General features: G+C 35.4%; 2 protein-coding genes across 2 annotated transcripts; both read left to right on the forward strand.

The window, feature by feature from the left end:
• The first annotated feature begins 243 nt into the window (after positions 1-243).
• On the forward strand, positions 244-1,954 carry LOC140888441 (uncharacterized). Its single transcript, XM_073296117.1, has 3 exons — positions 244-696; positions 738-863; positions 956-1,954. Exons 1-3 carry the CDS (start codon positions 292-294, stop codon positions 1,772-1,774), a joined length of 1,350 nt encoding a protein of 449 aa, XP_073152218.1. The 5' UTR covers positions 244-291; the 3' UTR covers positions 1,775-1,954.
• A 6,494-nt stretch (positions 1,955-8,448) lies between these two features.
• LOC140888442 (uncharacterized) lies at positions 8,449-9,910 on the forward strand. The gene is made up of 2 exons (XM_073296118.1): positions 8,449-8,907; positions 9,161-9,910. Exons 1-2 carry the CDS (start codon positions 8,449-8,451, stop codon positions 9,908-9,910), a joined length of 1,209 nt encoding a protein of 402 aa, XP_073152219.1.
• Positions 9,911-10,166: the final 256 nt, after the last annotated feature.

Genomic DNA, 10,166 nt, shown 5'->3' on the forward strand with positions numbered 1-10,166 from the left:
GTCTAAAAAAATCCTTATTATTATATATATAAAAAGATATCGTTGAACTCTCACCTCCCAACCGATGTTATGATCAAGATGTATAGTAGTTGTTTCTATGTCCACCTAACTTCACAATGTGAATCAAATACGTTCAATTTAATCTGAAGCTATTGACTTTTTCAGATAATAACACGTATTTAGTCTCAACGCTTGAGTTTGTCCGTTGTAAGAATATGTAGTTCATTAATTGCCTCGATCAAACTCACTCCAAATCATTATAATCATTCCCAGAAAAAAGAAGAAAATTTTATGGAGAGGAAGCTGATAGAGGCAGCCAAGAAAGGAGATGTTCTTACACTACACAATTTGATCGAAGGCGATCCTTTGGCATTGAAGGCCACGATTTTATTCGAAGGAGATAGTCCTTTACACATCGCTTGCATCGGTGAATACCTGGATTTCGTAAAGGTGTTGTTGAGTTCGGGCCCCGAATTAGCAGCAGAATTGAACCAAGATGGTTTAAGCCCTTTGCACATTGCATCAGCTAATGGGAATTTAGAGATTGTGAAAGAGCTATTAAAAGTTGGGAGTCAACTTTGTTTTGTCAAAGGAAAATATGGGAGAATTCCACTTCACTATGCGGTTTGTAAGGGAAGAAAACAAGTTGTGAGGGAGTTGCTTTCTTGTAATTTGGAGTGTATAGAGGAAACGACTGCTCGAGGAGAAAATTGTTTCATCTTGCCATTACAAACAACCAGTTTGTGTCTTTTAAGGAATTGGTTGACTTTGTGGTGAGACATGAGAAAGGGGAAATTCTCAAGAAGAAAGACAGACAAGAAAACAACATTTTCCACCTTGCAGCCTATGGGAAGCAATATGAGGTGAGTGAACTTTATTATTATTTTTTTTTAAATGTGGAAATTGTGGAAATATTTTTTTTAAAAAAAATATTAATCCCTGAATTTGTTACAAGGTTTTTGATTTACTACTGGATGAAAATTTTCACTACAAGGAGATAGTGGATCACATAAATTCCTTGAACGAAAGTGGTCTCACCCCACTCGATGTATTGCTATCAAATGGTGTTGCTGACCGTGAACTAGAGGAAATGGTCCGGGCATCCGGTGGCAAAAGATTCGATGAAATGCAAGCAACATTATCGCAACAAAATTCAATGGTTGCTTCTCACAATTCATCACACCACCAACCCCAACAACAACAACAACAACAACAACAAAAAAGTCGGCGTCGGTCCCAATCTGCCTCCGGCACATTGGCCGAGTATCTCAAGTTCAACAAGTCTGACGAATCACCTAGTAAAGTCCGTGCCACACTACTCGTCCTGGCGGTGTTGATAGGAACCGCGACATATCAAGCCGTGCTCAGCCCACCGGGTGGCGTCTGGCAGGACGACTTCTGGCCTGATGCTAATTCAACAATCAAACAACCACCACCACACACCGCCGGGAAGGCGGTGATGGGGACGAATAATCCGGTGGCATATGGGCTATTTCTGTTCTTCAATTCGATGGGATTCTTTATGTCACTGCAAATCATATACGCATTGACCTCTGGAATTCCCATGGGGCTTGAAATTAGAGTATCACTTTTCGCGTTGACATTCACATATGACACCTGCATGACAACACTTGCTCCTCCCGGCACTGTTTCATTATTTTTTGTTGTAATTTCCATTGTATTGCCACTAATCATGCCCCTATCATTGGTGGCAGCGAGGGATTATCGGATGGGGCGACGATGTTCATTCCCAAGTACCAGGGGTAGTGCTTGATCAATATCATGTTAATGTGACGTTATTTTTTTGGGTACGGTATAAACCTTCGAACTTACCGTCTTAATAATCCACAAAAACATGTTAGCTAAGTAAATTGCATTAGACAAACCATATGGGATAATGAAAAATCGATACTACCATGTGGGCTGTGCTCACGTGATCGACTCTTCCGTGCGATAGATTTATCCAAAACAAGGTTAGTAAGAGGGTCGAATTTCTGACCTCTACCTCATCTGCTCCACAAACTTAAAGTATCTTGAGGAAGATGTACCGTGTTTTTGATCTGGAAAAGGTTTGCCATAGTTGCATTAATTACTAATAGATGTATATAAGCTTTGTACGCAAACAGCTTTAATATTTATTTAAAAATTTATTGTATCTTCTTTTACAAAAAAATTATTGTGTCTTAAAAATAATTAATTAGATATAATATAATCATATTACATGTACAACGATATTTTTACAATAATTATTATCATACCAAAAATTCATTTAAAAAAAATCATTGTACCAATACAAAATACAATGATTATGTGTTTTGACAATAAAATATTTCCTTTTGGCTTTTCTTCATTTATAAGTTTATGCATGACACCGATAGAGTTCTTCGATTTGATAATCATACAAGAATCTGCGGAAGTTAATTATCACAAATATATCCATTTATTGCATAGTATTTGGCCAATAAATTAAATTTATCCCATTGATTAATTGTCCAACCCCGTTATACATTTTACTGATGGGTCCCAGACTCCCATTGATTAATTGTCCAACCCTGTTATGTAACAATCACACAATTATAAAACAATAAACCTCGTAGCATAGATCCAAAATTGTATATCGCATTGAAAATTACGGTATAAAAAGATATATGTGATACCGTACTAAAAATTTTGGTATACTGAGTTTTGGTATACCGAGATTTACAATATGTATAATTAGCATGTCGATTATACTATAATTTTGTGTTATACCAAGATTATGGTATTGTATCATTTTATATATCATTTCACATATATTGGAAAAACCTTTTATATATTTAATTTATAAATTTATTATTTAAAAATATTATACTTTTAATTTATATATATTGTTTCGATATATACCAAAATTTTATGTCATTGTTGTACCGAATATTTCGATACTGTTACTTTACCGTGCCAAAATCTTCATTTACCTTAATGACCGTGTAAATTCTATATTTTTCCGTATAAAAACCTCCACATGTAAAAAATTTCATGTTTTTTTCTCACCCCTACTTTTTTTACACCCCTCCTGTTTGCTCAATTGATCATCATTAAATTATACAAGTACAAAATGTGAACATATTTCCTGTCAACAAATGTCTTGGTCAAAACATTGCATGTCCCAAAACGCGTACTTACTCGACTTCTCCAATCCGACCATTGCTCATCTGCTTGACTCGTCAAAATTAAATACACTACGTATTCAGAACTGGCTGAAAATATTTGTAAGAAATATATAAGCTTGATTGATAAGATCAACTGAACATGAGTTACGAAAATTAAACAGTCGGTAGCAGATTTTTCCTCACAGCCTAACCATACGATCACAACTGATAGTTCCTCTTGTAGATTCCTTCAGCAACACTCAGCACAACCCTGCTTAGTTTCATACCTCAAGACGTATATGAATAGACTTAATTTGTGAATGAGAAGAACCTGGAATTTTATTAAGATATACTATTTATTATTACATTAGTAACCTCCTATAGAGGAGGAGATATTACTTGTTTAGCTACTTATAGTAGCGGAAATTACAAAACACATAAATTAGAAAAAGAAAATATTACAATTTCATTTTGAAGAAAAATGAAGAGAATGGTCGATGCTTTCATTTTCATTTTGCTTGATATTTATAGAGGTCATTCATGGATTTGAAATCCAGACTTCAAGCTTGCTCATTTTTTTGTATTATTGTTGGTCAGCTGTTCTCGTGACTTATTGTTAGAACTCTTTTTTTGTCGAGTGGTCCATCCCCTCTATTGGTGGTTGGGTCATTTTTTTTTCGGGGAATCTTTGGGTTTTGAAGTGCCCGAGGAAAATAATTTTTGTGTGGGCCTTCCTGTAGTAATACGTACCCTGTTTCAAGATAATTAAATGATTAACATGATTAAGTGTTACTAATTCAAGAAATCAGGAATTAACAAGAATAATCCGAATAAAAGCTATAAAATATTACTTCGGCAGTTCGGAAGATCCAAACCAAGTTTATTGTAACACCCGGTATTTTTAAAATACGTAAATCCGCATGCATAATTAGGATATTTAATTATTTAAATTTTTTATTTATGGGTTAAATAATTATGTGAATTATTGTGCATGATTTAATTTAATTTTTAAGCATTTAACCCATAATTAGTGATTTTTATGATTTTTAGTATTTTAATTATTTTATCGCGTAGACGGGAACGTGGACGGACGAGATGACAACTTTCCACCCAAATTATTTTATGAGCCTTGTTAGAGACCTAAAATATTATTTTGAGTTTTATTATCTCAAAATTTTAAGTATTTAATTTTATATAATTTTAAGAGTCCATTTTTATCCAAATTAAGCCATTTTAATGACTTTTTATTATCTTTAAAATTCCCTTAATTCTTTATTTCGGGATTTAATTATTTTATTAAGTTAGATAGTATTTGATTTAGTTAGGAGATCTTTTTAAGTTGTTAATATCTCCTAATTAGTTATTAAAAAATTATCTACCTAAATTATTATCCTACCTACCCAAACCATCGCCCAAATCCCCTCAACCGATTACACACCTTCACCCTAGCCGCCTCCATCACTCTCCATCGTTTCCAGCAGCCTCCATCAACTCCATAGCTCGTTTTTGAAGGTCCGAAGCTCGTCGTCGTCGTCCCGTCGTCTCGGAAACGTTCTACGCAATTCGATCTTTGTAAACACCGGTGAAAGGCATGATCTTTTCTCTATATTTTTGTGTCGTACCAGTGTATATGCGGGTGCGTGCGTGTGCATCAAAATATTTTTAGAAATTTTTTTCAGAAAACAATCGGATTAATGGTTTGAGTCATGTTCATGTTGGATTTGCTTCCTATTCGATCGTCTTCTCGAGCTATGGTTCGTTTCTAGCTGCTGGTCAAGGGTCTTAGGTAGTGTGAGAAGGGGCTGGACCGAATGGCTCGAGTGGCTTGGGCCAAACGGCCCCAGGAAGGCTGCTGGTGCGGTTCGGCTCTCTCGGACGCACAGGCTAGGGTTGAGGGAAGGAGGCTTCGGCTCGGTGCGCAGGGGATGCATGGAGTCGGGGCTTGGGCAGGTTAGCACCGCCCAGACGTGGGCTACGTCTGGGCGGCGGGGCTCCGACCAGGGCGGCCGGAGCAGGGCGGCAGCAGCCCTAGAAGGGCTGCTGCCTGCGGCTGCTGCTGCGCAGAGGAGGAAAGGGTTTGGGTTTCGGGTTGTAGGATTAGGAAGGAACCGGGTCGGGTGGTTAAGGTCTGGGTCGGGGCAGTGGGTTAGCGGGTCGGGTTAGGTTGGTCCGGGTCCGGGTCCGGGTTTGGTGGGCCGGGCTCGAGTCTTTTTATTTTTAAAATATTTTATGAATTAATGGGCTTTTGGGTCAATTAAATTGAAGTAAAATTATTTGGGCTCCCAAATAATTTTATTTGGGTTTTTAAAATTTTAATTAAGTTAGTCCATTAATTTTATGGGCTTTTGAGCCCATAAAAGTTATTAGGCCAGTCTTTGGGTTTTTGGATCCATTGGGCCAGTTTAAGTTGTTATTGGGCTTAGTGTATTTTAATGGGCTTTATTAATTTAATTGGGCTTAGAATAATTATTTGGGCTTAAAGTTTAAGATATTGGGCTTAAGTATGTTAATGGGCCAGATTTAAGTAAATGGGCTTGAGTGTTAGGGTCAGCAGTCCAGTACAATCCATGAGAAATTTGCATGTGTCCTGAATATATATTTAATTATTTTTATGCATTGAAGTTATTTTAATATTTATATGTTAGTAAGAAATTAAATTAAATATATATGAAGGACACACATTTTACTCAAGTACATGCATTCATGAAATAATATTTTATGCATGATTTAATGTTTAAGGTTGAGCAAGAAAATATTTTATGTTGGAAGTTGAAGTAGTGTGACAATTTAAGGGGGATTCGTCCCCATATGATTGAAGGGCAGTTTACTGCCAATTTAAGAGGTGATTCGTCACCGGCCACGTACGTTGGTTTCCACGCTGATCAGTATTTAATGCATGATTTAAGGTTACACTACGGATACAACCATGCGATGTTAGAAAATTAGTTGCTCAACAATGTTATGTATTATGTTATTTAAATTTATTTAAGTTAAGTTATGTTATGTAATTTTTAAGCATGCTCATTCATGTATATGTATGTATTAGTATTTAATTGATTTAAATTATTTTAAACCCTTGTTATGTTAGCATGTTGGGCCTCTAGGCTCACTACACTGGTATGGTGCAGGTGAGTACATAGAGGAGGATGTAGCTCCCACCGGAGGCGAGGATGTATGAGCAGACATGCAGTGACCCCGTGACCGTGATAGATGTCTGAGTCACGTGCATGTTATTTTTGTCAGCATGATACATTTTATATTATTTTGCAGCGGTTGGGAATTTTGAATATTTTATGGAATATTGTTAGTGCATGCAAATTTTTAATCATTTTATTCATGCAGTATTTTTAATTAAACATTTGACTCAGATATTTATTTTATATTAAAGAATGCATTTTTATTTAAGTATTTAATTGTTTATTTATTTATTTATTTATTTTAAATATTTTTATTCTGTGCATATATGTATGGGCATATATGTACATATTTTATTTAGTAGTATATAAAAAAAAATATTTCCGCATATTTATTTATTAATTATAGAGTTAGGGTCGTTTCACAATAGATCCGAACTATATACAGTTCGGAAGCAAAGACGTCAACAAGGTCAACTTCGGAAGCAAAGGTGCGGTTCGGAAGATCCGAACTCATGATCAGAACGTCCGAACCTAGTCAGCCAAGTTGTCTATGAATAGTCATGAGGTGAACTGACATGTGGCACAGTTTGAACTATCCGAAGTGCCAGATCGGAGTTTCCGATCATGTGTCACGATGACTAAGCAATGAACTGATGGGTGTGAATGCATGCGGAGATCGGAACCACCCATCTCCCGATCGAAACGTCCGAACTCTGACGATCAGAAACGTGTCGTGCATGCATAAATAGGAGTCTGAGGCTTCAGTTTTGAGTCACAAATTCAGAGTTTCCTTTATTGATTCAGTCTTATAATTGAGAGCCTGACGATATAAGTAAGGTACTTCAGTAATAGCATTCAGTTGAGAGTAGAAGCTAGGGTTTCAACATCAACGATTATAATTTTAATGGAAATTATAATTTTGATATTGTATATTTGTCGTTGCGACTTTTGTTCATATAATTCATCAAATTTCGATTTTAGTCGTTATCTTTGTTCTTGTTTTTGCTATTTTATTTTCACAATTTTAATCATTTTTTTAGATTGATGTTGATGTGGTGCATTTGAATCGCTGCCATATAATGTTACAAGCATATTAAGCTGACAAAAATTGAAGATATGGAACTAGAACTAAAATCAGATTATATAAATTACCAAAATTAAAATTGTAATATTTCCTGAACCGTATGTTTAGTTCTGCTTGTGCTTCGATGCTTTGGCAAATGAATAATATAAAAGAAACGAAAATGTTTTTTGCAGATTGAGCGAGCAATTAAAATCATGAAAAATAAATGCTGAAAAGAAAATCGATTGAGAAAATCAAATCTTAGCCTGATTTTCATTAATTAATTATGGTTACTCTTCTTCACATTACAAAATTGATTTGTTAAAATAGTTTCTATGACAAAATTCTAGTTAATTCATTTTATATATAGGTATAAGATATATATTACATACTATGGCATGACGGATGGTTAGGACTGACATACCATATCGAAATACAGAAATTTTGGCATGCCGTACCGAAATTTTTTCGATATGTACAGACATTTTTTCGGTATATCGAATTTTTTTCCGATATCTATACGGTATCAATATAGATTTTTTTCGTACCAAAATTTCAGAATTTTACTATCGGTATCGGTATGAATCTTTTTCATACCAATATTTGTAGTAAGGTATACCGAAAAACCATCCGTACGGATGATAAAAGAAAAATATCACACATAGAATGAAAGTTATACAGTCATACGCACGGTTGCGTTTAAAATTATAAAATTATCCAATAAAAAGATATTTCCATTAATGCATGTGTAAGACAGTTTTGTAATTTTTGTATATCCTTGTACAGTGGTATGTAACTTATTGTAAATGTAACATAATCATCGTAAAACACCGACAATTCCAAAAGCACCCTCCGGCCCAATTCCACGCCCCCATTCTATACTTTTATATAAAAAAAAAAGTATAAAAATACTACAAGTCCTTAGCTTGCATGGTTGCATCGTCTTTAAATTTAACCTGTCCAGTCTCCACAAATAACTTGGTCAAGAAAACATAGATATTTTTCATTTACAAGTTTAAATTTGCTTCCTCATTAAGTTGCCCAATTATATCTTCACTATTATTTCAATCAAAATAAGTTCGATTTATCCAATAAAGAAAAAAATATGCAGAGGAAGCTAATGGAGTCAGCCAAGAAAGGCGATGTTCATACACTACACAACTTGATCAACGATGATCCTTTGGCATCGAGGCCGGCCACGATTTTATTCGACGGAGATAGTCCTTTACATATTGCATCAGCTGATGGGAATTTAGATATTGTGAAAGAGCTGCTAAAAGTTGGGTGTCATCTTTGTTTTGTAAAAGGAAAAGATGGGAGAATTCCGCTTCACCATGCGGTTTGTAAGGGAAGAAAACAAGTTATCAGAGAGTTGATTTCTTATAGTTTGGAGTCTATTGAAGAAACGACTGCTCGAGGTGAAAATTGTTTTCATCTTGCCATTACAAACAACCAATTCGAGGCTTTTAAGGAATTGCTCGACTTTGTGGTGAGACATGAGAAAGGAGAAATTCTCAAGAAGAAAGATAGGCGAGGAAACAACCTTTTCCACTTTGCAGCCTATGGGAAGCAATATGAGGTGAGTTCATGAATTAATTAGCATCAAATTTAGAATATACATACACTTACGTTAATCATTTTCGTAAAGTGTGGACGGATACGAAGTATATTCTAAAGGTGAAAGCACATCTTATATATCAATGATGAATATTTTAGTCATTCAAGATGTTGTAAATTGGAATTTTGGATAACTCGAGAAAGCATATGTTTCAGAATTTTTTTGGTGGTCATATAATTTGACTTACTTATCTTGAATTGAAATTTGTTACAAGGTTTTTGATTTGCTGCTGGATGAGAATTTTCATTACAAAGGGATATTAGATGAAATAAATTCCTTGAACAAAAGTGGTCTCACCCCACTTGATGTATTACTATCAAATGGTGCTAGTGTCGACCGTCAACTAGAGGAAATGGTTAGAGCATCTGGTGGCAAAAGAGTTAAAGAAATTCAAGCAACATTATCACAACAAAATTCAACGGTTCCTTCTCATAATTCATCACAGGAACAACAACATATAAGTCGTGATCGTCCCCAATCTACTTCTGGAAAATTGCTGGAGTATTTCAAGTTCAAAAATTTCAACGAATCTCCTAGTAAAGTTCGTGCCACATTACTCCTCCTAGCTGTGTTGATAGCAACAACGACATATCAAGCCGCTCTCAGCCCACCGGGTGGTGTCTGGCAGGACGACTCTTGGCCTCAGCTCGCTGATCCCATACACACACATTTACCACATGATCATTCGGCCGGAAAGGCGGTGATGGGGACAAATAATCCCGGGCTGTTTGCGATATTTATGCTTTTCAATTCGATAGGATTCTTCATGTCGATGGAAATCATCTACGGTTTGACCTCTGGAATTCCCATGCAGTTTCTAATTAGAGTCTCACTTTTCATAATGGCACTCACATATCAGAATTGCATGATAAACATTGCTCCTGGCGGCATCCTTACATTATTTCTTGTAGTAATTTCCATTGCATTGACACAAATGATGCCCAGATTAACCATGGCTTTGTGAATGGGCGACGATGTTCTCCTTCGCAAGTAGGAGTGGCAGTGCTTGATCATTGTCATAATCTTATTTCACTGGTTAATTATTGTAAAACATACACAATGTTTTTGTCTTGGGAAACGTTTGTTCATGTTATAAGCATCATTTGTAACTTATTGAGTAAGCTTTGTATGTAGGGGTGTTGTATATATTTTTCATTAATTATTTTGTTTTTTGTAATATTATATGAACAATTCAAGTTAAAAAATGAATAATAAATTTG

This window comes from Henckelia pumila, chromosome 3 (genome assembly GCF_033568475.1).
Source record: "Henckelia pumila isolate YLH828 chromosome 3, ASM3356847v2, whole genome shotgun sequence".
Lineage (NCBI taxonomy): Eukaryota > Viridiplantae > Streptophyta > Magnoliopsida > Lamiales > Gesneriaceae > Henckelia > Henckelia pumila.

Excerpts from the sequence above, each read along its gene's own strand:
- LOC140888441 (XM_073296117.1), top strand. The coding sequence starts at position 292 with ATGGAGAGGAAGCTGATAGAGGCAGCCAAGAAAGGAGATGTTCTTACA. Across the intron at positions 697-737 it reads AGTGTATAGAGGAAACGACT|CAGTTTGTGTCTTTTAAGGA; the intron begins GCTCGAGGAGAA and ends ATTACAAACAAC. Across the intron at positions 864-955 it reads CCTATGGGAAGCAATATGAG|GTTTTTGATTTACTACTGGA; the intron begins GTGAGTGAACTT and ends ATTTGTTACAAG.
- LOC140888442 (XM_073296118.1), top strand. The coding sequence starts at position 8,449 with ATGGAGTCAGCCAAGAAAGGCGATGTTCATACACTACACAACTTGATC. Across the intron at positions 8,908-9,160 it reads CCTATGGGAAGCAATATGAG|GTTTTTGATTTGCTGCTGGA; the intron begins GTGAGTTCATGA and ends ATTTGTTACAAG.